The sequence below is a fragment of the Salvelinus sp. IW2-2015 genome, linkage group LG25, assembly GCF_002910315.2.
Source record: "Salvelinus sp. IW2-2015 linkage group LG25, ASM291031v2, whole genome shotgun sequence".
Taxonomy (NCBI): domain Eukaryota; kingdom Metazoa; phylum Chordata; class Actinopteri; order Salmoniformes; family Salmonidae; genus Salvelinus; species Salvelinus sp. IW2-2015.
Window position 1 is genome coordinate 4,333,680 of NC_036865.1, and position 26,987 is coordinate 4,360,666.

Genomic DNA, 26,987 nt, shown 5'->3' on the forward strand with positions numbered 1-26,987 from the left:
AATGTTTGCTAATTTATTCTAAAAATGTTTTTATAAAAAACATAAGTATTCACACCCTTCCCTCAGTACTTTGTTGAAGCAACTTTGGCAGTAATTACAGCCTCGTCTATGACGCTACAAGCTTGGCACACCTGTATTTGGGGAGTTTCTCCCATTCTTCTCTGCAGATGCTCTCAAGCTCTGTCAGGTTGGTTAGGGAGCATCGCTGCACAGCTATTTTCAGGTCTCTCCAGAGATGTTCGATCGGGTTAAAGTCCGGGCTCTCGCTGGGCCACTCAAGGACATTCAGAGACTTGTCCCGAAGCCACTCCTGCGTTGTCTTGACTGTGTGCTTTGTCCTGTTGGAAGGTGAATCTTTGCCACAGTCTGAGGTCCTGAGCGCTCTGGAACAGGTTTTCATCAAGGATCTCTGTACTTTTCTCCATTCATCTTTGCCTCGATCCTGACTACCAGTTCCTGCTGATGAAAAACATCCCCACAGCATGATGCTGCCACCACCATGCTTCACTGTAGGGATGGTGCCAGGTTTCCACCAGACATGATGCTTGGCATTCATGCCAAAGAGTTCAATCTTGGTTTCATCAGAGCAGAGAATCTTGTTGCTTTAGGTGCCTTTTCCTGTGGAGTGGCTTCCATCTGGCCACTCTACCATAAAGGCTTGATTGGTGGAGTGCTGCAGATGGTTGTCCTTCTGGAAGTTTCTCCTATTTCCACAGATGAACTCTAGAGCTCTGTCAGAATGACCATTGGTTTCTTGGTCACCTCCCTAATCAAGGCCGTTCTCCCCCGATTGCTCAGTTTGGCCGGGCGGCCAGCTCTAGGAAGAGTCTTGGTGGTTCCAAACTTATTCCATTTAAGAATGATGGAGGCCACTGTGTTCCTGCAGACATTTTTTGTACCCTTCCCCAGATCTGTGCCTCGACACAATCCTGTCTCTGAGCTCTACGGACAATTCCTTTGACCTCATGGCTTGGTTTTTGCTCTGACATGCACTGTCAACTGTGGGACCTTATATAGACAGGTGTGTGCCTTTCCAAATCATGTCCAATCAATTGAATTTACCACAGGTGGACTCCAATCAAGTTGTAGAAACATCTCAAGGATGAACAATGGAAACAAGATGCACCTGAGCTCAATTTCGAGTATCAATACTTATGTAAATGTTTTTTATTAGCAAACATTTAAGAACCTGTTTTTGCTTAGTCATTATTTGGTATTGTGAGTAGATTGCTGAGGAAATGTTTTTATTTAATCAATTTTAGAATATGGCTGTAACGTGGAAAAGGTCCAGGGGTCTGAATACTTTCCGAATAATGTGGACCATTGCCTGACTAAATAGATTGAATGCATGCATGCCGATTTTTCTGTAGCCAACGCAGGCACACATAAAGCCATGAAGCMATAACATTAATCTCACCATTTCAAAATCAATATTTATTTGTTAAATGCGCCGAATACAACAGGTGTCATCCTCCTAATAACCTCATGTTGTTTTACTGCAACACAGTTGCGCAGGGAAACAAATGAAAGCGGCCATCTCTCATGAAATCACAGACAATTATAAGGGAGCAGGAGAACTTATAAATTGGCTACAATAATTACAATAACAACTTTTCAAGCACCAAATTGTGGAAATGTCACATTTAAGTTAGGCCCATTCCAGTACTTCTGAGCTCCAAATTCAAGTAGGCTACCTCAAGCATCTTGTATTGTTTAAATTTGCAGGTCTAACATTTATTWAAAAAATTAAAATGTATCATGTTATTTCATTACCAGATCATATTGTGAATAAGCCGGCTGTGTAAATTGTTGTCATTATATCCAGAATAATTAATAGGAATAGCGTTGGGTGTTGCGCAATCGTCTGTCCTACACAAAAGACTGTCTAATCCAAGGCACAAAAACATATGAAAACATGAACTCATTACCCTAATGCTTTCTCTGTTAAATCTAACAAGACCCTGCTGGAAATCAAGCAGACAACAGGTTATCAACATCAAGTTGCTAGGGTATTAGATCCAACGTTGATCCAGGCACAACTGTCTTCACCGGCATAACGAATGAGACACCAAGATATTCTCAGCCTTTCTCCCAACACTTAGCGCATGCGGTTCAACAGCAGCCCGTCACGCGGAAAATTCCTTCCTAGATCAGATATGTGAACATTCCAGTGTAACTAGTCAGCTGGACATGAAATGCACATCCCAACAAGTATGCATAATTATTGAAGAACCATGTTGACAGTATCAATTTAGGCTTTAAGTACCAAGGTAAGGTGACTCTTTCGGTTAGAAGCATTCGATTTTGCAATGCATACATTATTTTGGATTTGTGTGCCCCATGAAAACGAAACTGTTTTCCCCCGTAACGTAAGCAGAGACAAAATATTACATAGTTACTGAAAACTGTCCTACTGCTAGATCTCTGATTCTTAGAGGGAACAAGTTCAATGCTTAATATGACAACTTACACTGCCATAAATGTAAGGACAGAAAAGTAGTTTTGTCACCCGATTTTGGACAAATCCGTCAAGACACCAACCGTGATAAAGGATTAAACCAACTCATTTTATTGAATAGAACTATGATCCCCTTATATCTTAATGACATGAACAAAAATTGGCAGACTTAMCAACAGCTATAACAAGTTGTCCTAGTTTTATAGAAAGACCCACAGTCCCCCATCAAGTATTTAAAACATTGGGTTGGTGCAAGCATGGCTGGAGGAAGTTTCCAYCACATTCCTTACACCAGTCCAATTCCTTTTAAATCAATTTAGCAGAAGGGTCAAGAATCAGACCACCCATATCAACCTATACATTTGCRTGAAGGAAACTTGGTGCTGATTCACCGATCAATTAAATCTGTATCAGATAATCGACTGGTCCTAAACAGTCTATTGCCTCTCATAGTTGCATGACAGGGAGCCTGGATAATAGCCTGTAGTTTTGACCAATTCTAATTCACAGTTTGGACTTTCCCTTAATGTGCATGTGAATTGACGATTGTGGGCTCACTAATTTACATTTTAAGTTGGATGCTGTGGTCATTCTAGGTTTTGTATGCAGTCAACAAAGTTGTCAGTGCAAGGGAAAATGTGCACCTGCAAGCATTTGATATGTCGTGTATGAAAAGAAATGGTGAAAGATCCATATGCCCAACTCATTGATGGGCATTTCTCCCTTAAAACTCTATTTGATTAACCCTGAAATGACAGCATGAGATCCATTTTACATGAGTCAAAAAATAAAATGGAGGCCTACACCTAAAGCTTTGCCTGTCTAGTGTCAGGTTGTGTCTGTTAGTTGGCCTTTAGCTCTCCCTTACAGCACTGTGTTGTCTGATCTGTGAGCACGTGGTGATTGTGTTTAACATCTGTCACTTTGCCTTTCCAACTCAGCCTTACCATTTTGGTGTACCTTTTTGTGTGTGCATACAGACATATGTGCATGTACAAAAAAACATATCATTGTAGTGTGCATTCATGTACGCATATCAGTCTTTCCAACCTATCCTCGCCTCTTTTCTTTCCTTTCTCTTGTCTTTTCTCCCTCCTGCGTGTGGCCACCAGGCCTTAGAGAGGCAGAAAGAGTACTTTGATTGCATTAGGAATGAGAGGGATGAGCTCAGAGATGAGCTGGCTGACATCAAGGCGAAGGCCAAAACAGGAGAGGTAGGTCTCACCACCAGAGGGCTGGGAACAGTACTATATATTTCCAATAATGTAGACAAAGTTGGTTACAGGAATAAGCTCGCTAGCAACCAAACAGTGATAAAAAAAAAGCAACTTGTGTGTCGTTTGTCTTGTGTACCTCGCCATTTTGTTCCTACTGTTTCTCCCAATGTCAAATTTGTTGGACACTTGGGTGTGTCTGTCAGTCTGCGTACCAGTAATGGAAACCTTAGTACACTGTTACTTAGTACGTAAAGCTCAACAGTTCTACGTGGTGTGCTCTGTGGCAGTAGAACTGAACATTATCCTCAATAGCCACCTCTCGTCGGCAGCTAGCATTGTTTAAATCAGCTGTTTTCTCAAAGATATTACGCTACTAATACTTTTATCTATAAAATGTCTTGCACAACCAGCTACATTAGTTTGAATTACTTTGGGGATTCCACCCGTCGTGGAGTCATTTCATACGAGCACATTTGTTTCCTCGCCTCCGCTCCTCGAAGATGACCTTTTGACCTATTTCAAAATCGCGAGTGGGGGACGGAGGAGAGGAGGCGAGCAACGCCAATTGAGATTCTCCCCGTCTTCCTTTGACTCCTCCTAGAAACACGGCCTGGTCATCATCCCTGYGGGAATGCCTAACGGGGACATCAGCCACGAAGACCCAGCCACAGGGATCACTGTGGTCACACAGGAGACTGCCCAGGTGCTGGAGTCAGCAGGAGAAGGGCCTCTGGGTGAGTGGAGGGGACAGAACGAGCTCTATTAAAGGGAGCATGGGGACAGCTAAATTAACTTGTATCTGTAATGCATTGTTCAATAATACCAGGGGGAAGAGTTTCATTGCTTTGGCCATAGGTGCAAGGAACCTCTTATAATGATATATTTCCTTTCCAGATGTTAGGCTACGAAAGCTTGCGGACGAAAAGGATGAACTCTTAGCTCAGGTACATGTAGTTTTCCTCTTTGACCCAAGTGTCGTCTTTTTGAACTGTCTGCGTGTGCGGCTGTTTTACAAGTAATTATGTGTGGCGTTTCACAGATCAGGAAGTTGAAAATGCAGCTGGAGGATGAAAGGCAGAAGCACTCGAAGATGGAGAACGCCTTCACAGAGGGAGAGAGGATGGAGAATGGCACTGATCTGCACGTCATCGAGATGCAGAGTAAGTCTTTCGTGCCCAAACCWTAAAAAAAAGTTCACAACACAGAGGCATACACATCACCACTTAGTCTAAAGACTTTCTTGTTACATTACACAGAACCCCACTTGTCCAAAACATCCTATTAGCAGCTGCCAGTTAGTTCGTTCTTGGCACACGAGAAGAGATAACAGCAAGGCTCACATCTTTATTCTAATGTCCTGCGTAAGGTAACTGTACTCACTCAAGTGTTCTACTCTCTGCAGGAGATGCCAACAGACAGATAAGTGAATACAAGTTCAAGCTCTCGAAGGCAGAACAGGAAATGGGCACAATGGAACAAAACGTAAGTCATGGCAACACTGACATACTTGCCCACATGTACCCTAGCTGACCATATGCCAACTGGATACATTAGTGTTTGAATGAGTATGTGAAGGACTTTGTTTCATTATCCTCATATCCAGATCAACAGACTTGAAGGACAAGTGTCCAGATACAAGGCATCGGCGGAAAACTCAGAGAAAATAGAAGATGAACTGAAAATTGAAAAAAGGAAACTTCAAAGAGAGGTAGGAAACCAAAATCAAGTCAGTGGCCAATGTTTGATTTGACATCAAATGTTATCTAACCATTCCCTCTCCTTTTGCCACAGCTGCGTACGGCTCTGGATAAGACTGAGGAGATGGAGATGACCAACAACCACCTAGTAAAGCGCCTTGAGAAGATGAAGGCCAATCGGAACGCCCTTCTGTCTCAGCAGTGAGGTCTGCTGGATTGCCACAGAAGCCCTTAAACTCACACCGCAGATAGTGTCTGGAGCACATTTCCATTCTTCCTCAGTAACACTTAAAGTTGTGTAGCAAAACCAAAAACACTTACAGAAAAAAAGCAACACTGGTAGCACCGAGGCAAGAGTTGGTGTTTAAAAGAAATAAAGGATTAGCATTGGTTTGTGCACCAGTGTCTTCGGAAGGGAGACTCAACCTATTAAACCATAGTTACTAGGGGGAGAGGATGAATCTAAGGAAAATTTGACTCATTACTTTATTTTTCAAAGCTTTGTACTACATGTTATTCACAAGGTTTTACTGCTGGGTGCTTGGCTATTATAAGTTTTTTTAATAAGTTGCATGAATGAGTATAATGGCGCTTTTTAACTGTTAAATCCTTACGGCTGCTCTCTGGCCCTGCACCTATCCATAATCCCTCACACAGTGAAGTGCCTTCTCACACCTGGAGACTGAGGGTTTTGCATTAACCAAACAATAACTGGTACAGACATGATTTAATGAAATATATAGAACTAATTGTCTGCAGAGGTTTCATTGATTTCTCAAATATTTAAAGATTTTTTGGCAATAAGTGTAAAATGTCAGAACTGTAAATACAAGGTAGATTTTTTTTTTTTTTTTGCATGGGTTATGGCACATTGAATTCCATTTGTAAGAGTGGTTTGAGGTTCTTTATTTGGGGTACATCAGAAGACGGCACTACATACTTCTCAAACAGTGTTCGCTGCTTTGAAAGCCAAGCAGTTTCAAGTCTCAGGACCACACAGTGATTGTGTCTGGGGCAGCTATCGCATTGAATAAACTCTTAACAGATTTACACTGCCCTTTGTTTCATTTTGTGTTAGCAGTAATCATGAACAAGTTGTTAATGCTTGAATTATACCCAAGCACCTCAATCCCTTATGGTTAGAGCTCCCACCGCCTAAACAATTTGGAAGATGAGGGTTTGTACAGTACATACAGTTGAAGTCAGAAGTTTACATACTTAGGTTAGAGTCATTAACTCGTTTTTCAACCACTCCACAAATGTCTTGGCAAGTCGGTTAGGACATCTACTTTGTGCATGACAAGTCATTTTTCACAGAGATTAATTCACTATCACAATTCCAGTGGGTCAGAAGTTTACTGTGCCTTTGAACAGCTTGGAAAATTCGGTCATGGCTTCAGATAGGCTAATTGACATCATTTTAGTCAATTGGAGGTGTACCTGTGGATGCATTAAGGGCTACCTTCAAACTCAGTGCCTCTTTGCTTGACCTCATGGGAAAATCAAAAGAAATAAGCCAAGACCTCCACATGTCTGGTTCATCCTTGAGAGCAATTCCATCTGTATTAACACCATGGGACCACGCAGCCGTCATACCACCCAGGAAGGAGACTCGTTCGGTCTCTTAGAGATGAAACGTAATTTGGTGAGAAAAGTGCAAATCAATACCAGAACAGCAAAGGACCTTGTGAAGATGCTGGAGGAAACGGGTACAAAAGTATATATCCACATAACCTGAAAGGCTGCTCAGCAAGGAAGAAGCCACTGCTCCAAAACCGCCATAAAAAAAGATTGAATTCAGTTTGCAACTGCACATGGGGACAAAGATGGAACTGTTTGACCATCGTTATGTTTGGAGGAAAAAGGGGGAGGCTTGCAAGCCGAACAACACCATCCCAACCGTGAAGCACGGGGGTTGCAACATGWGGGGGTGCTTTGCTGCAGGAGGGACTGGTGCACTTCACAAAATAGATTGCATCATGAGAGAAAATTGTGTGGATATGTTGAAGCAACATCAAGACATCAGTCAGGAAGTTAAAGCTTAGTCGCAAATGGGTCTACCAAATGGACAATAACCCCAAGCATACTTCCAAAGTTGTGGCAAAATGGCTTAAGGACAACAAAGTCAAGGTATTGGAGTGGCCATCACAAAGCCCTGACCTCAATCCCATAGAAATTTGTGGGCAGAACTGAAAAAGGGTGTGCGAGCAAGGAGGCCTACAAACCTGACTCAGTTACACCAGCTCTGTCAGGAGGAATAACCCAAAATTCACCCAAATGATTGTAGGAAGCTTGTGGAAGGCTACCTGAAACGTTACACTCAATTAGCATTGCCTATGTAAACTTCTGACCCACTGGGAATGTGATGCTGAAATAAATCTGACATTTAACATTCTTAAAATAAAGTGGTGATCCTAACTGACCTAAGACAGGGATTTTTACTCGGATTAAACGTCAGGAACTGTGAAACTGAGTTGAAATGTATATCAAATGGTTTCCCGAAACAGACATGCAGCCCATGGTCGGTGTTMCTCATGTCTTAGCATCGCTCAAATACTTTGTAGAGGTCTGGTAGGTTAGCAATCTGGAGTACGCTGCCATCCTCACTGAAGTGTTTAGGGGGACTGAAGAGGCTCCGGAAGGCTTTAAACAGGAGATGCTCCACCTTCCAACGCCACGAGTTCAGCTCTGCATCCTGCAARGCATTCACAACCATAGTCTGTTCAGTAAGTGCTAAATGGGACCAAAACTGAAAATATAAGAGCGTGTTCCTACGACATGGCAGTATTTCTTCCATTTCAAAATTATTTTCACTACCCGCTTATATCAGATTGACAAGTGCGAGACACATACAAATAAAATAACAGGGCTGTGTTCATTAGGCATGCAACTGAAAACGAAAATTGGCCAACTCCATGTAGTCCTTCCCTGTCAGTCCATTTCCTTCTGTTTGGTGCCTAATGAAAACGACCCGGGATGCCGCATCTGAGTGACATACCTGCTCCTCCTCTCCCGGCTCCAGCTCCAGGACATACTGTTTCCTGATAGAGTAGAACTGGCAGCACTCCTTGCTGAAGTCTCTGAAGCAGTCCTTCTCATTGTCCCAGTTCACCTACACAATCCCTCCGATTAGTCACTTTAGTCTATAAGAACTTATTGATAAGACATGGTCATGGATAAGAATAGCTCACACCTCGGTAGCCAAACGTAGGATGAACATGGGCAGACCCTCCATAGGAGGGGTGTACTTGTCAAGCAGCAATGGCAAACCGGTGAGATTTCCTTCCTGCAAACAAGACACATTCGGATCTTAAGTTTTGCCCTGATGTCATGCATGACAATTACATTTAGGGGGTAAACGCTAATGTTACAACCAGGTATAATTTCAATGTTTTTGTCAGCACAGACAGGATACAGAGGGTCAGCAGACAGACCTGGTCTATCTCCATGGAGAAGTAGTCCTCCAGCATCTCAGATTTCTTCTTCAAGAAGTCAACTATGTATTGGGCCAGACCCTCCTTGGGCCCGTCCTCCTCCGACCAGCCGCTCTCCTCGGAGTCCAGAGCCAGCATGGCCAGGTCATAGAGCGGTGCAGGCTCCTGGAACAACACAACATCAACAAACCAACTCGGAGCCAAATATCTGGGCCCGTATTCACAAAGCGTCTAATCTAGGTTTAGGTCCTAACCTGTCCATCTTATCTGAAAGGCTAAATTGTTCTGAGACCATTAGTGAAAACAGGCCTAGAATCACAACCTCTGGTAATGCGAAAACAGGATTTTAGAAAKAAATWACTTATTTACATAAGTATTCTGACCCTATGCTATGAGACTCAAAATTGAGCTCAGGTGCATCCTGTTTCCATTGATCATTCTTGAGATGTTTCTAAAACTGGATTGGAGTCCACCTGTGGTAAATTCAATTGATTGGAGATGATTTGAAAAAGGCACACGTCTGTCTATAAGGTCCCACAGTTGACAGTGCATGTCAGAGCAAGAACCAAGTCATCAGGTCGAAGCAATTGTCCGTAGAGCTCAGAGACAGGATTATGTCAAGGCACAGATCTGGGGAAGGGTTCCCAAAAATGTCTGCAGCATTGAAGGTCCACAAGAACATAGTGGCATCCATCATTCTTAAATGGAAGAAATTTGGAACCACCAAGACTCTTAGAGTTCGCCGCCCAGCCAAACTGAGCAATCGGGGGAAAGAGCCTTGGTCAGGGAGGTGACCAAGAACCCGTTGGTCACTGACAGAGCTCCAGAGTTCCTCTGTGGRGATGGGAGAACCTTCCAGAAGGACAACCATCTCTGCAGCACTCCACCAATCAGGCCTTTATGGTAGAGTCCAGAAGGAAGCCACTCCTCAGGAAAATGCACGACAGGCTGCTTGTAGTTTTCCAAAAGGTGCCTAAAGTACTCTCAGATCATGAGAAACAAGATTCTCTGGTCTGATGAACTCTTTTGCCTGAATGCCAAGCATCACTTTGAGGAAACCTGGCACCATCCCTACAGTGAAGCATGGTGGTGGCAGCATCATGCTGTGGGGATGTTTTTTAGTGGCAGGGACTGGGAGACTAGTCAGGATRGACGGAAAGATGAACGGAGCAAAGTACAAAGAGATCCTTGATAACCTGCTCCAMAGCACTCAGGACCTCGGAAGGTGAACCTTCGACCCCAGTCTAACAGGACAACACAGGAATGGCTTTGGGACAAGTCTCAATGTCCTTGAGTGGCCCAGCCAGAGCKTGGACTAACATCTCTGGAGAAATCTGAAAATAGCTGTGCAGCGATGCTCCCCATCCAACCTGACTGAGCTTGAGAGGATCTGCAGAGAAAAATGGGAGAAACTCCCCAAATACAGGTGTACCAAGCTTGTAGCGTCATACAAGAAAACTCGAGGCTGTAATCACTGCCAAAGGTGCTTCAACAAAGTACTGAGTAAATGTGATATTTCAGTTTTTTTTTTTTTGCAAAATGCTCTTAAAACCCATTTTTGCTTTGTCATTATAGGGTATTGTGTGTAGATTGATTAGGGTTAAAAAATGATTTAATCCATTTTAGAATAAGACTAACGTAACAAAATGTGGAAAAAGTCAAGGGGTCTGAATACTTTCCGAATGCATTGTACAAACTGCTCCCAACTTTAAAAACGTTAGGCACCAAATAGAATTTAAGGAGCACCAGAAATATATAGATTTTTTTTTTATAGTTTAGGCTTACATTAGGCCTATATGAATCCTACCTTTGAAGCACATCTTATGAGAAGCAGACCCGTTTCCTTTCTTCCTGGGCCAATCAAATTGGCCTAGACCTACTGTCAAGTTACCAGGTTGTTAGCTAGCTAGGTAACATGACTGCAACACGTTTGTTATAAAAAAAAAACATTTCCGGTTTTTAGGACTACAAGCTGGCCAGATCAAATAAATGTTTATTAGTCACATGCGCCGAATACAACAGGTGTAGTAGACCTTACAGTAAAATGCTTACTTACGAACCCCTAACCGACAATGCAGTTTCAAAAAATTTGAATAAGGATAAAAGTAACAAGTAAAGAGCAGCAGTAAAAAATAACAATATATACAGGGGGATGCCGGTACCTGTCTCTTATACACATCTAGATGTGTATAAGAGACAGCATGTAGGCAGAGTTAATTAAAGTGACTATGCATAGATGACAACAGAGAGTGGCAGTGGGGGGGGGGGGGGCAATGCGAATAGTCTGGGTAGCCATTTGACTAGATGTTCAGGAGTCTTATGGCTTGGGGGTAGAAGCTGTTTCGAAGACTCTTGGACCTAGACTTGGTGCTCTGGTGCCGTGTGGTAGCAGGGAGAACAGTCTATGACTAGGGTGTCTGGAGTCTTTGACAATTTTTAGAGCCTTCCTCTGACACCGCCTGGTATAGACTGGCACATACAATAGAGTAACTGTTGTTTATAAAATGTTCAGTCAGTTTTGTTTATAAATTCAGTGACATTTTTTAAACAGGTGCCAGTTAGTTCTTTAGATGGGTATGGCCAAAAATGTTGGTAGTATCATATGAGACGGTACTACGGCATTCTAAAATGTTGGTATCATGATGTTTTGGTACCATGATATTACCGTGATGTGTGTCATACTTACAGATAACCTCAAGATGCCAAAGTTACCGAAGTCGTAGATCAAAATTTGGTAGAATAGCTCCTGGCTAAAAAAAGAGAAAAAGCCAAATATATTCAGCACCTTGAGCAACTGCACAGGAATACTTCTAATTGATATATTTCTATAGCAGTGAAGTATATTTTTAAAGCTTCTACATGCAACTCTGCACAACAAATGTTTTTCTGAACACTTCTACATTAATGTYGATGCTACTATGATTACAGATGCAGTATAATGGATGAGTAAGAAAGTTAGAGGCATAAATATCATACCCCCCAAAAAATGTGAATCTCCCCRGTTATTGGTAATGGTGAGAGGTTAGCATGTCTTGGGGGTATGACATTTGTTCCTCTTTGTCACACAAGCTTGATGTAGTCATTGCGTGCTACGAATATGGGACCGAATACTTTTGACTACTTTAATACAGGCCTTCAGAAAGTATTCATACCCCTTGACTTATTCCACATTGTGTTGTTACAGCCTGAATTCAAAATGGATGGGAGTTTTTTTTTACTCACCCATCGAGACACAATACCCCATAATGACAAAGTGAAAACATGTTTTTTTGAAATATTTACACATTTATTGAAAATGAAATACACAAATATTTAACTGACTTTTTAGAAATCGCCTTTGGTAGTGATTATAGCTGTGAGTTTTTCTGGGTAAGTTTCTGGTTAGAGAGCTTTGTACAATATTTGCCCGTTATTATTTTCAAAATTCTTCAAGCTCTGTCAATTTGGTTGTTGATCATTGTTAGACAACCATTTTCAAGTCTTGCCATAGATTTTCAAGCAGATTTAAGTCAAAAACTAACTTGGCAACATTCACTATCTTCTTGGTAAGCAACTCCAGTGTAGATGTGGCCTTGTGTTTAAGGTTATCGTCCTGCTTAAAGGTGAATTAATCTCCCGGTGTCTGGTGAAAGCAGACTGAACTAGGTTTTCCTCTAGGAGTTTGCCTGTGCTTAGCTCCATTCCGTTTCTTTCTTTATCCTTACCATAACAAAGGGGTTGAATACTTATTGACTCAAGATATTTCAGCTTAAATAGTTTATTTCATCTTTAAACATTATTCCACTTTGACATTATGAGGTATTGTGTGTATGCCACTGACACAAAATCTATATTTAATACATTTCAAATGCAGGCTGTAACAACAAAAATGTGGAAAGTCAAAGGGTGTGAATACTTTCTGAAGCGCACTGTATACGTGAATTCTTCCAAATACTTATGACACCTTCAAATGAGGGGACAAGATACATTAAATGCTGCCGTTTCAAGCCAAATTATAKGTTTCAGRTTAACTGTCCAAATAAATACGTAGGGGAGTGCATGTGGTTCTGACCTGAGTTTAGTGGTGTTGAGAAGGTACAGTTTGGTATGGTGCTGGATCAGAGTCCACTGGGGGTTGACACAGCCCACAAACGAGTGATTCTGAAGCATCTCTTGAAGACCTGAGGAAGACCAAACGTACATTTGACAGGCTCTCAAACCAAATCTTCTGCTAAGGGTTTTTGCCATCCTTAGTTTACTACAATCTCCCTTTTCTGTAATGAAGTACGTACAGTATTGCAACAGCTATGTGCGAAGTAACTTTCCTCACCTGATGGTGTCAGCAAAGACACAATCACGAGMAGAGTGGAATATCTACAGTATATAGTGGATTAGCTCTTTCAAATCGCATGTCCCCTTCCTCAGTTCTCCCCCTTTCACACACACTACTTCTAACCCATGGTAGTTAGAATTGAGACCACCGCAGACACTCCTTCCTGTACGTGTTTAGTATTTGATGACGGATGGAGTTGGGTATACCTTTGTGTGCGTGCTCAGCGATGTCATCTCTCAGCTCCTTCACACTGCTCAGCTTGATGGCTCGTCTCCTGGTTGCGGCTGCAGCAGTCCGGTCCTCCTGCTCCTCATCCTGACCGGCACGCGGACGCTTCCTGGGCCGACCCAACAACACCCACACACTGCTATTACACTGCTTTTACTAAACAAGTAAACACACCCCATACGTGCGCGCCAACACATCTCCGTGCACCACCAAATATACAGACATTCTAAGCACCAGTAAATAAACAGACACACTTAATACACCACACACAGACTATTCAAARAGGCACTCTGTGAATGTATCCCTAAAGCCCACTAAGGAGGCATCATCACCTGGGGAGATCAGCTGGAGTATTTAGGCTGGTMCCCTCCCCATCCTCTGTGGCACCTGGCGCCTGTTCCTCCAGGATCTCTMCATTGTCCATCTCTTCCATGTCATTGATGGTCACAGGTTCCCCCCTGCTCTGCCCATTAGGGTTGGCGGTGGGAGGGGCCAGCTTAGATGCCGGCTGGAGAAAGGCGTCCAGCTTTTGGGCTCTACTGTCGGTCCTGACCATCTGATGGGCGTAGACCCGCTCACTGTCCCCTGTGGAGTTGGAGGAAGACTTCCCCTCGCTGGTGGAGACAGACAGCCCAGGTAGCAATGTCTACAAAGAAACAGGTCAAATGGATAACCTTTTATTTTTCACCTCAATTCCAAGAAAGCAGCTTATCTTTTTTTACTACTACTACTGATTCTACACACCAACTAATCCACTAAAGAAAGGGAAAGAGAATTGCATACACCCAGTTTAGCTTATTGGCACATACTGTATGTTTCATAGCCAAATATAGTGTTAAATACCTAGTAGTATAATATCCTGTTAAAAACATTACAATGAGAAGACATTCAGCATGGAGGACTGCAGAGCTAAAGGCACCTGTGTGAAGTACGTGCGCGAGGAGTTGGAGCCCAGGAGTTTGCTCTCTATGTGTTTTTGAACGCTCTCGATGATACAGTCTTCGTGGAGGAAGTGCACCTCGTGTTTGGTAGGGTGGACATTCACGTCGATGTTATGAGGGGCAATCTCCAGGCTTAAGCAATAGAACAAAGAACCGTAAATACAACCGGAAATCGTTTGCTTTCCAGTTAAGTGACAGTAACCGGAGTTACCTGAGATATAGAAATGGGTGAGAGTTCTTGGGAAGGTATGCAGCATAAACGGTCTCAATGGCTTTTTTTAAGGCACTCGATTCAACCAGACGATCTGAGGAGAAAACGAGACCATTAGMAAAAGCTCACAGGAATATCGTATTCAAAATCATATAACTAGTTCATTTAACGTAGCGCTCCTYTGGCACATACGATTGATGAAGAGGATGAGAATGCACTTCTTCACTGAGTAGTTGGCGTTGGAGATGTGGCCCTTCAGTTTATAGGCGAGCTTCTGATCCTCACAGCCCACTTCAATCAGCTCCCTGTGGAAAAAAAACATGCAACACACCGCTCACTCTTCACACTGCAGARTCAACGGCAAAACTGGTATCGATGACATCATTATAGCCAGATTTKAACCCGTTCTGGTTGTAATTAAGTTATTTCAACCAGCTTCGCCCGCTGGGGAAGGTCAAGATCACTGGGCACAAGAAAAACCAGCAGAAGTCCAATTAACTTATTAACTATGCAGAACACATCAGATTATAGCTCAAAGCARTCATTAACAGATCAAGATAAAACTCTTGTCTGGCTGCATATACAATTCAAAATGGATGGCATAACCTCTATTCACTCAACGAGGAACTGACATCCCAACATGAGAGAGTAATCTTAGAGGGGTATTTTTTCCCCGTACCTGCTGACTGTATTGCCGAACACCACACGGATATTATCCAGTATGGAGGCGTTGGGTAGGGTCCTGACGTCCGCCATGGTCTCGCCTTGCTGGGGATGGAAAAAAGACAGAATATTTGTGACATACAACCGAAGTCTCCTCCCTTCAAGGGACAATGACCTCAGGTGAAYACATCAAGGGTAGGAAATGTGAACGAAAACAAACAAATCGCACCTTTTTGACAGCAAAGCTTTTCCCAGAGTTGTGTATAGCATACCTGTAAAACAAAAGATCATGTTTGCTTGATTCACAACATCGGCAGCACACAAAATAAAATAAAACTTGTGACGCTCGACCCAGGAGATGTGCACTGGTAGTGACGTCTGAGGCCACACACCTGCTCACCACCTCCACAATCCTGGAGTACTCCTCACTGGGGCTCTTTAGGGCTTTCCTCCTGGTGGACACGTTGTAGAACAGATCCTCCGCCTGTGGATGTTCAGAGACACTTGAAGTCGTCGTCTCTTTTGAACATTACYGTCGATTTAACTTGCAGTTGTCAGTGGCCATTTAATGAACTCACGGTGATCTGTGTCCCCTGGTTTCCAGCGCAGGGTTTGGGTTGGGTCTTGAGTTTCCCATCACAGTAGGTGGCTCTGGGGAGGGTGAGGGCAGTACTTACAGACTGAGGATTCAAACATGTTACTGGGCATTTCGACAAAGGACTGATGGCCTCGTCAATCAAAGCGTAATCGGATAATCGGCTACCTGTAAGCACACTTGGCGTCAGCCGTTTTGGTTGTTATGGTCACATGGGCAACATGGCTTATACTGGCAAGTGCCTGAAACACACACACACACACACACACACGTCACATGGATAGTACAGAAATACTAGAATTGAAAATCTAGCTTTGCCCACGTAGGAATAACCTACACCAAATACATCCCCATTACAACGTAACCTTGACAGATGCGGATGATCGAATTACTCAAATGATCAAACAATCAGAGATACTTCACCTCTCCTCTGAACCCATAGGTTGAGATGGTGTTGAGGTCCTCAAAAGTCTGGAGCTTGCTTGTTGTAAACCGTTCACATACTATTTCCATATCTTCTTTCTTCAACGAGAAAGTAAAACAGGCGAAAGGAAATTGAGAAGTGAACCAAAATATGGACTTAGTGGAAGTTGTTCATTTTGCTTACATGACTCACAGACTCACACACTCTCACACACACACACTCGTCTTACCCTGATGCCAGTGCCATTGTCCTGTATCTGGATAAGTTTCAGACCGCCCTCCTTCACAGTCACTTGTATGTTGGTGGACTTGGCGTCTAAACTGTAACATTACAGGGAATGCAGATGTCATATGGTGCTCCAAACTGATATCTTCTCACAAACCAAGTTGCAAAGACCTGGTACAGTAACTACGTAAAAACAAGCAGCTGTCATGCGAATAGCAACTGCTGCACAGCTACAGTTCGCTATGGATATAACTCCAGTGTGACAAGTATTAAATCACATTGGAGTTACTACCTCACGCTCCTCAGCAGCCTGTATTTGACACTGTAGAGAAACTCCGTGACAGTGGCTGAGGTCCACAGCTGCCTGACCACCACCCAGGCAGTGTTGAACAAACACACGAGCAGGTGTGTGTGTGGGTGGGTGGTACGAATATTTTTGTATTTATTAATAATTCATACAAAATGTTGTTACTCATACATGCACTTCTAAAACTTTGTTACACTGTTGTATTCTCTGACATACAGACRTGGACCCAAACTGAAGACCTATGAGGGTGTCAGTCTGACACCCAGATATGACAGCACCCTGGCTCGTGTGACATCATCCATGTCCAAATTCATTGACCGGCTGTGCCAAAGCATGGGCAAGATATTTGGGGATTTTAGCTCTGGGATCCACAAAACTGGTAGATCTGCAAACTTGGCCTGATGCAGAAAACTCTGAAGTTTAGCATCTTACAATAACACTCCGGATCTTACTGTAAATGTACATCTGTTTCAACTGGTGTGTGCCATGTTCTGTTCTTTTAAATCAATTTCAATACAAAACACATCCATGCATTTTCTGTGATTTATCTCCGTTATTTATTTTTGGGAGAAAATATGTGGCTGGTAAAAAATGAGGGTGGCTGGTCAAATTTGGGCATCCACCAGCCACTGCTAATTTCCCACCTTGGTCTTAATCGAATCCATGATTGCGTTCCGACCCCAGTGCAGCTCAGTGTAAACAAGCYTAACAATATGGTCGGAATCTGATGGCTAGCAGACCACAGGCTGTGAGGATTGTCAACAACACCTCGTCCTCACTGACTCTTAAAACAGGGCCCCCTCAGGGGTGTGTCCTCAGTCTTCTGCTCTACTCCCTGTTCATCTACGACTGTGTGGCTTTGCGAGACACCAACTCAAATCATCAAGTTTGCTGACGACGCCACAGATGTAGGCCTGATAACCAACAAAGGAAGAAAGGAGGTAAGTGAACTGGCATTGTGGTGTCATGACAACAACCTCTCCCTCAACGTCAGCAAAACAAAGGAGCTGATTGTTGACTTCAGGAAGCAGGGGAGGGAACATGCCTCGATCCACATCAACGGGACTGCAGTAGAATCACAATTTTTAAGTTCCTCGGTGATGACTTTTTATGGACCAACACCACCACTCCTGTCAAGAGGACTCGACAGCGTCTACTTCCTAAGGTGGCTGAAGAAATCAGAGCGTCCTGACCCGGTTGCATCATGGCCTGGTACGGAAATTGCTCCGTCTGCAACCGCAAGGCCCTCCAGCAGGTGGTGTAGACAGCCCAGTACGTCACTGGGACCGTGCTCCCCCCCCTATTCCAGGACATCACTCGAAACGGTGCCTGAGGAAGGCACGCAGCACCATCAAGGAACCCACACACCCAAGCCACGAGCTGTTCTCTACCTTACCGTCGGACAGACGGTATCGGAGCACGAGGTCTGATAACAACAGGCTCAGAGACAGTTTCTTTCTATTTAAAAGGCATCAGACTGCTGAACACTTGAACTGAACACCTGCTCTGATTCTCCACACCTTGACTGGCACACATCACAACTGCTGCTACCAGACTATTATTATACTGCTCAAATTCATACACTTGCCCCCCATCCCCATGTAAATATTGGACTATAAATTGTGCCTTCCTGTATTATACTTGTGCTATTTATTATTGTTGCATTGTCAAGAAGGAACCGGCAAGTAAGCATTTTGTTGGATGATGTATACAATGCTTATCCCGTACATACGACTAACACACCTTGAAACTAGCTAGGGTTGCCCATGTAAAGTACCACAGTATGTGTCATAACACCCCAAAAAACATAGCGGTCAAACAAGGAAATGGTTCTAATCATTTTCCCAACATTCATTTTTCTCATAGGTGATTTTAGAAACACTTAAAATAAGGGCTGTGTTTCGTGTAGGCTTACCCTGGGGTGACGTTTTGATAACTGTGTAACTCTCTCTAGGACAAGGTGACTTATCAATGTATTCACCTGTATTTACCCCCCAAAAATTAAACGCTAATTACCTGCTAATGTGGCAATCATAAAGAACAGCAAATGCCATGATGATCTGGARGAGACTGCTGAATCTAGGCAACAGTAAGAATCTCTGGATTAACTATGTAATGTCAGCTACATTTTGTAATGAATAAAGTCAAAATGTCTTTAAATTGACAATTCTGTGAACCATCTTGTGCAAGTTTTAAACAATACCTGTTAGCAAAGGTGTTAGCTGGAGATGACTTGCAGGAGCTTGCAGGGATTTGTAGTCTTGCATGATGTCTACTATTTGATGCGAATTAACATTTTCAAATCTGAGAGTAAATTGAGCCGAATTATATTGATAAAAGTCACCTTGRCCGAGAGAGATTTACACGGTTATCAAAACGTCGCGCCACTGTAAGCCTACACTAAACACAGCCCTTAACTTAAGTGTTTCTAAAATTGAATGGTGGAAAAACTATTGGCATCATTTCCCTGCTCGACCGCTAGGTTTTATTGGAATTATGACATTTCCACTGTGGAATTCTATAAGAGTGAGCTATACGGAGAGATTATATATAACAGAAATTGAATAATGTGTCCCTGAACAAAGGAGGGGTCAAAATCAAAAGTAACAGTATCTGGTGTGGCCACCAGCTGCATTAAGTACTGCAGTTTATCTCCTCCTCATGGACTGCACCAGATTTGCCACATTAATCCGACCATCACCCCTGGTGAGACAAAACCGTGACTCTTCAGTGAAGAGCACTTTTTGCCAGTCCTGTCTGGTCCAGCGACGGTGGGTTTGTGCCCATAGGCGACGTTGTTTCCGGTGAGGTCTGGTGAGGACCTGCCTTACAACAGGCCTACAAGCCCTCAGTCCAGCCTCTCTCAACCTATTGCGGACAGTCTGAGCACTGATGGAGGGATTGTGCTTTCCTGGTGTAACTCGGGCAGTTGTTGTTGCCATCCTGTACCTGTTCCGCATCTGTGATGTTCGGATGTACCAATCCTGTGCCGGTGTTGTTACACGTGGTCTGCCACTGCGAGGGCGATCAGCTGTCCGTCCTGTCTCCCTGTAGCACTGTCTTAGGCGTCTCACAGTACCGACATTGCAATTTATTGACATTGCAATTTATTGCCCTGGCAACATCTGCAGTCCTCATGCCTCCTTGCAGCATGCCTAAGGCATGTTCACGCAGATGAGCAGGGACCCTGGGCATCTTTCTTTTGGTGTTTTTCAGTCAGTAGAAAGGCTTCTTTAGTGTCCTAAGTTTTCATAACTGTGACCTTAATTGCCTACCGTCTGTAAGCTGTTAGTGTCTTAACGACCGTTCCACAGGTGCATGTTGATTAATTGTTTATGGTTCATTGAACAAGCATGGGAAACAGTGTTTAAACCCTTTACAATGAAGATCTGTGAAGTTATTTGGATTTTTACGAATTATCTTTGGGAGACTGGTTTCTTTTTTTTGCTGAGTTATATATATATATGTTTAATTTAACTAGGCAAGTCAGCTAATAACAAATTCTAATTTTACAATGACGGCCTACCCCGGCCAAACCCTCCCCTAACCCGGACGATGCTGGGCCAATTGTGCGCTGTCCTATGTGACTCCCGATCACGGCCGATTGTGARACAGCCGGGATCGAACCAGGGTCTGTAGTGATGCCTCTAGCACTGAMATYCAGTGCCTTWGACRYCTGCGCCACTCAGGAAGCCCTTTTCTTTGCTCTCTTAACTTATTCCCCCCCCAGATAATGTGTAGAATTGATGGAAATTAGCTTGAAACCTTTCAAATGTTTCTCTCAGACTCATGGCAAAATGTGTAGRGTTAGGAATAATAAGAGAAAAGACAGATAAGAGAAAAGACAGCTAGCATAGAAAAGGATGGGAGGTAAGGGATCAATGATTTAATTTTTTTATTTAACCTTTATTTAACTAGACAAGTCAGTTAAGAACAAATTCTTATTTATACAGGGGGTACCGGTACCGAGTCAATGTGCGGGGGTACAGGTTAGTAGAGGTAATTTGTACATATAGGTAGGGGTAAAGTGATTATGCATAGATAATAAACAGAGAGTAGCAGCAGTATAAAAACAAAGGGGGAGGGTCAATGTAAATAGTCTGGGTGGCCATTCGATTAATTGTTCAGCAGTCTTTATAGCTTGGGGTTAGAAGCTGTTAAGGAGCCTTTTGGACCTAGACTTGGCGCTCCGGTACCACTTGCTGTGTGGTAGCAGAGAGAACAGTCTATAACATGGGTGGCTGGAGTCAAACCATTTTTTGGGCCATCTGGCACCGCCTAGTATWTAAGTCCTGGATGGCAGGAAGCTTGGCCCCAGTGATGTACTGGGCTGTACACACTACCCTCTGTAGCGCCTWACAGTCCCGATGCCGAGCAGTTTCCATACCAGGCGGTGATGCAACCGGTCAGGATGCTCTCAATGGTGCTGCTGTAGAACTTTGASTATCTTTTCTGTCTCCTGAGGGGGAAAAGGCATTGTCGTGCCCTCTTCCCCACTTTCTTGGTGTGTTTGGACCATGATAGTTTGTTGGTGATGTGGACACCAAGGAATTTGCTACTCAACCCGCTCCACTACAGCCCCGTCGATGTGAATTGTGGCGTGTTCGGGCCCTCCTTTTCCTGTAGTCCACGATCATCTCCTTTGTCTTGCTCATGTTGAGGGAGAGGTTGTTMTCCTGGCACCACACTGCCAGGTCTCCGACCTCCTCCCTATAGGCTGTCTCATTGTTGTCTGGGATCAGGCCTACCATTGTTGTGTCTTCAGCAAACTCAATGTTGGTGTTGGAGTCGTGCTTGGCAACGCAGTCGTGGGTGAACAGGGAATACAGGAGAGGACTAAGCACACACCCCTGAGGGGCCCCTTGCGTCATCTGTGGATCTGTTGCGACAATATGGGAATTGGAGTGGGCCTAGGGTTTTCGAGATGGTGTTGGTGTGAGTCATGAGTTGTACGGGGCGGTAGTCATTTCGGCAGGTTACCTTCGCTTTCTTGGGCACAGGGACTATGGTGGTCTGTTGAAAGATATAGGTATTCAGACCCTTTACTCAGTACTTTGTTGAAGCACCTTTGGTAGCAATTARAGCCTCAAGTCTTCTTGGGTATGATGCTACAAGCTTGGCACATGTGGATTTGGGGAGTTTCTCTCATTCTTCTCTGCAGATCCTCTSAAGCTCTGTCAGGTTAGATGGGGAGTGGCTTCCGTCTGGCCACTCTACCAAACATGCCTGATTGGTGGTGCTGCAAAGATGGTTGTCCTTCTGAAAGGAACTCTGGAGCTCTGTCAGAGTGACCATCGGGATCTTGGTCACRTCCCMGACCAAAGCCCTTCTCCCCTGATTGCTCKGTTTGGTCAGGCAACCAGCTCTAGGAAGAGTCTTGGTGGTTCCAAACTCCTTCCATTTAAGAATGATGGAGGCCACTGTTCTTGGGGACCTTCAATGCTGCAGAAATGTTTTGGTACCCTTCCTCAGATCTCTGCCTCGACACAATCCTGTCTTGGAGCTCTACAGACAATTCCTTTGACCTCATGGCTTGGTTTTTATATAGACAMGTGTGTGATTTTTCAAATCATGTCCAATCAATTGAATTTACTACAGGTGGACTCCAATCAAGATGTAGAAACATCAAGAATGATCAATGTCTAAGGCAGCGGTCTAAGGCACTGCATCTCAGTGCTGGAGGCATCACTACAGACACCCTGGTTCGAATCCAGGCTGTATCACAGGCTGGATCCTGTAATTGGGAGTCCCATGACGGCATACATTGTAAATAAGATTTTTTTCTTAAKTGACTTGCCTAGTTAAAAAAAATATATACAATTTGTCGTTATGGGCTACTGTGTGTAGATTGAATGCACTGTATGTAAGGGATAATCAACAAGAGCCTATGCGTTCTATGGAAAATAAAGAATGCCATGGAAGGTGTGTTCCACAATGCACTAGCGGAGTTTAACTAACCTTCCACGGACTTGCATTATTTTCCAGAGAACGCATAGCCTCTCGTTGATTATCCCTTACATATACCACAGCTATAGCATAGAGCCACGAGTTGATTATCCCATTTATACCATGGCTAGAATTTAATACATTTGCCGCTAAACATTTTCTCAACGTCCACTGAAGTAGCTAGCAAGTTTACTAGATAGCAACAGTAGTTGCCTTGGTTACCAAACAAACAGACTTGCTAGTTMATCTAAACAAACCATCAGTCCTAGCTTGCTATTATGAAAATCTWATTCAACAATGGCAATAATGTTTTCAATTCGACTTTTACTGTCGAAAGCAGTTCAAACACACAATGTAAGAATTAAATATAGCAAAATAATTCTACAGTGCATTGTAGGGAACTAATGCACGCTCTAAAATGCCCTTCAAACCAATCCGAAACAAGTATTCAACAATGCCATMGCAAAACAGACATTATAAACTGGGTGGTTCGAGCCCTGAATGCTGATTYGCTGACAGCCGTAGTATATCAGACCGTATATCACGGGTATGACAAAACATACATTTTTACTGCTCTAATTACATTGGTAACCAGTTTATAATAGCAATAAGGCACCTCTGGGGTTTGTGGTATATGGCCAATATACCACYGCTAAGGGCTGTATCCAGGCACTCCACGTTGCGTTGTGCTTAAGAACAGTTGTTAGCTGTGGTATATTGGCCATATACGACACCCACTCGGGCCTTATTGCTTAAATATACCACGGGCATGATGCAAAACACTTGTTTACTGTTCTAATTACATTGGTAACCTGTTTATAATAGCAATACTGCACCTCTGGGGATTGTGGTATATGGCCAATATACAACAGCAAAGGGCTGTATCCAGGCACTCCGCATTCCGTCGTGGTAAGAACCGCCCTTAGCCGTGGAATATTGGCCATATACCACACCGCATCGGGCCTTAAATATATCACAATTACTTTTGGAAATGCATCTGTTTGTTATCCTAGCTTCCTCGCTTCTGTTCCTCTACCCTTTTCTTTCCTCCCCTCCTTTGCTTTCCTAGCACTCTTTCCTCCAATCCTTAACTAACTTTCTTTACTTTCATATCCTAGCTTCTTTTCCTCCTTTTCTTGCTCCCTTTCCCCCACTAGCTTCCTTCCCTCTCCTCCTTTTCTAGACTTCTTTCCTCATTCTCTTTCTTTCTGTAACTTCCTTCCCTCTTCTCCTATCCTAGCTTCCTTTACTTTCTCTTTCCTTCATCCTTTGTTTTCCTAGCTCCCTGTCCTTTCCTCCAACACATTGTTGCGGCTGGTTTCCGGGTTATGCGAGCAGTGTGTCAAGAATCAGTGTGGCTTGGCGGGATCGCGTTTTGGAGGACACACGGCTCTCGACTTTCACCTCTCCCGGGTCCATACGGGAGTTGAAGCGATGGGACAAGACTAACTACAAATTGGATATCACGAAAATTGCGGAGAAAAAGGGGTCACAAAATGAAATTAAAAAGAGAGCTAAGAAGGAGGCTAGGAAAGGAAACTAGAATGTCAGGGAAAGAAAGGGAACAAGGAAATTAGGAAAGTAAGCTAGGACATGAGGAAAGTGATCTAGAAAAAAAGGAGATGAAAGGAGGAATGGAAAAGGGAAAGACCAAAGAAAGGAAGATAGGAAAGGTAGCTAAGAAAGAATAGGAAGAAAAGGAGCTTGGAAAGCAAAGGAGGAAAGGAAGGCGAGAGTTTAACAAATGGAAAAGAGGAAAGGAAACTAGAAAAGGAAGTTGGGGAAAGTGAACAAGGAAATTAGGAAAGAAAGCTAGGAAATGAGGAAAGGGATATAGAAAAGGAGGAGAGGAAAGAAAGCTAAGGAAGGAAAGGGAGCAACAAAAAAAAGGAGGAAAGGCAACTGACATTTACTTCTGAGATGCTGACCCGTTGCACCCTCTACAACAGGGTTCCTCAACTGTCGGCTCGCGGGTGGTTTTATGTGGACCCCCAAGTCTTCTGGCGGGGGGCGGGGGGATTTTAATTGTTGGACATAAGACTGTAAAAACACCAGGAAATCAACTCCAAGCGATTTCAATTCAATAAATCTTTCCCCAACTATTCCCACACATAGAGATACACGTGATCGTACACATATGTTAGCAATGTTTGAAATGATTCCCGTGTGGCTCAGTTGGTAGAGCATGGCGCTTGCAACGCCAGGGTTGTGGGTTCATTCCCCACGGGGGGACCAGGATGAATATGTATGAACTTTCCAATTTGTAATTCGCTCTGGATAAGAGCGTCTGCTAAATGACTTAAATGTAAATGTAAATGATTATGTTTGAGTCAAACATATCTGTTTGGGCTTCTTTGCTGTCACTTTGCGGTCTACAAATGATTTCTAATTATGTTCTGGACACATGACCACCCGCGAAAGAAAAAAATAGCCTGCGGCTGAATCTCGTCCATGATCCCTGCTCTACAACCACTGAATATTATTTGACCCTGCTGGTCATCTATGAATATTTGAAGAACAATCTGCCCTTAATGGGGTGGCAGGTAMCCTAGTGGTTAGAGTGTTGGGCCAGTAACTGAAAGGTTGGTGGATCGAATCCCTGAGCTGACAAGGTAAAATATCTGTTATTTTGCCCCTAAACCGTTAACCCACTGTTCCTAGGCTGTCATTGTAAATAAGAATTTGTTATTATTGCCTAGTTAAATAAAGATCACCAAAATAAATGGCCATGTACTCTTATAATCTCCACCCGGCACACTCAGAAGAGGACTGGCCACCACTCAGAGCCTGGTTTCTTCCTAGGTTCCTGCCTTTCTAGGGAGTTTTTCCTAGCCATCGTGGTTCTACATCTGCTTTGCTTGGTCTCAGGGGTTTTAGGCTGGTTTTCTGTATAAGCGCTTTGTGACATGTGCTGATGTAAAAGGGGCTTTATAAATACACTTTATTGATTGATTGTAAATGCAGAAAGGGGACTATGAACGATAGGAGGAAAGAGAGTGAGGAAAGGATCATAATTTGCTTTAGTTAATGACTCATTTACTTTGGATCATGACATATGTTTGTGAAACTATAGACATATTTACTGAGGGATTTTTATTTTAAAGTTGCATTCTGTAGTTGTACAACTGACACAAACACACACACACATTAATAGACCTCTATCTCCATAGAGCTAGCCAGCTAACTCACGTTAAATAACGTTAGTACTATCAGAGACACAATTATAAACTCTTAGCTTGAACGCTAGCTAGCTAGCTACTTTTGTTAGCAATATGGCAAACAATTCGCATTCTTCCTAGCTATCTAGTTAACTAACTTACCAGTTTTCAAGCAATTCTTTGATAGCATTTGCAGGACGTTGGATAACCTCTCCAGCAGCAATCCGATTAACAACGGTCTCATCGAGTCTCCGAATCACCCCGGACATACTGCCAGACTGTTAGCTTTGATTCAGATTGTGAATATTATCAGAAGTAACACAAATAGCTGCTTAAATGGGACACCCTTACCCTCCTATAAGATTAGCTAGCTTAACATCCTACTACCATCACAACATGTTGTTAAAAGCGCGGGGGAGAGTGAGGGGTTCGATTAATCTCGCCCGTGTAGGCGTGTTTTGCACCGGCTGAAAGTTGATTGCATTCGATTTGGAACCGGGTTGCCTCCCGGACGTGAGCCAGGGCCCCGCTCTGTCCGACTGCGAAGTCGCCTCAAAACAAAAGTGAAGTAATTACGTGTAGTAATTAGTAGGAATCTGTTTTCCCATGCAAAAGTGATATCTGCCTTCACAATAAAAACTAGTTGGAAAAGCACACATTTTCTTTTTGGGAAAAGAGATGTATGTTTCTGGACGATGCACCAATACTACCGTGTTGACAAAATAACGGAGCGGTGTCATTTACTGCTTTCGCCCGATGATGTGACCGGTTTTTGCCCGGTTCAAACTGGGCCAGTGTAAAATAACTCCCTGTGTCAAATCTCTTCTATTACAACCCCATGATTGGCTGTTCCTAAAAACAAGTCAACTGTAGCAGCCAATAGGGATAGGGATTGCTATAACATATCGCGAGTGCCTGTGTTTCCTGTGATACAATGCTACTTTTTGTTTTGGTTTAGATTACTACTAGTCTGCATTATCAAAAAAACGTATTTTATATTTAGCTACCATGAAAATTGCCACAGTGCTGTCAGTCTTCTGGAGATTAACATCTAATCACTTACATAATAACCATCATACCAAAAATAAAATCCTTATTTTTTGGTGTCATATATTTTATATTAGTAAAACATGTTTTGTGGTAAAAAAACAACAACAGTATTGACACTTTA

General features: G+C 43.2%; 2 protein-coding genes across 16 annotated transcripts in view; one reads left to right on the forward strand and one right to left on the reverse strand.

Annotated features, from left to right (window-relative positions):
* lrrfip2 (leucine rich repeat (in FLII) interacting protein 2) overlaps positions 1-6,422 on the forward strand; it is a 67,562-nt gene extending 61,140 nt beyond the window's left edge. For 13 of the 15 annotated variants that reach the window (XM_070434862.1, XM_023970446.2, XM_023970448.2 and 10 more), the window contains 7 exons: positions 3,571-3,672; positions 4,277-4,409; positions 4,570-4,619; positions 4,715-4,835; positions 5,078-5,157; positions 5,279-5,383; positions 5,467-6,422. In XM_070434862.1, the coding sequence (XP_070290963.1) occupies positions 3,571-3,672; positions 4,277-4,409; positions 4,570-4,619; positions 4,715-4,835; positions 5,078-5,157; positions 5,279-5,383; positions 5,467-5,577 (702 nt within the window). In that variant the 3' untranslated portion in view covers positions 5,578-6,422. The remainder of the gene's footprint in view (positions 1-3,570; positions 3,673-4,276; positions 4,410-4,569; positions 4,620-4,714; positions 4,836-5,077; positions 5,158-5,278; positions 5,384-5,466) is intronic. The other 2 variants (XM_023970464.2, XM_023970465.2) reach the window with 1 other exon arrangement.
* Positions 6,263-26,966, reverse strand: mlh1 (mutL homolog 1, colon cancer, nonpolyposis type 2 (E. coli)). Its single transcript, XM_023970319.2, has 19 exons — positions 25,979-26,966; positions 16,410-16,500; positions 16,180-16,278; positions 15,925-15,998; positions 15,740-15,812; positions 15,554-15,645; positions 15,391-15,433; positions 15,178-15,266; positions 14,691-14,803; positions 14,499-14,592; positions 14,266-14,419; positions 13,679-13,992; positions 13,325-13,455; positions 12,858-12,966; positions 11,493-11,556; positions 8,807-8,971; positions 8,566-8,658; positions 8,371-8,484; positions 6,263-8,067 (listed from the first exon to the last, which is right to left on the reverse strand). The coding sequence occupies exons 1-19, from the start codon at positions 26,083-26,085 to the stop codon at positions 7,912-7,914; spliced, it is 2,175 nt and encodes a 724-aa protein (XP_023826087.1). The 5' UTR covers positions 26,086-26,966; the 3' UTR covers positions 6,263-7,911.
* Between the last annotated feature and the right edge of the window lie 21 nt (positions 26,967-26,987).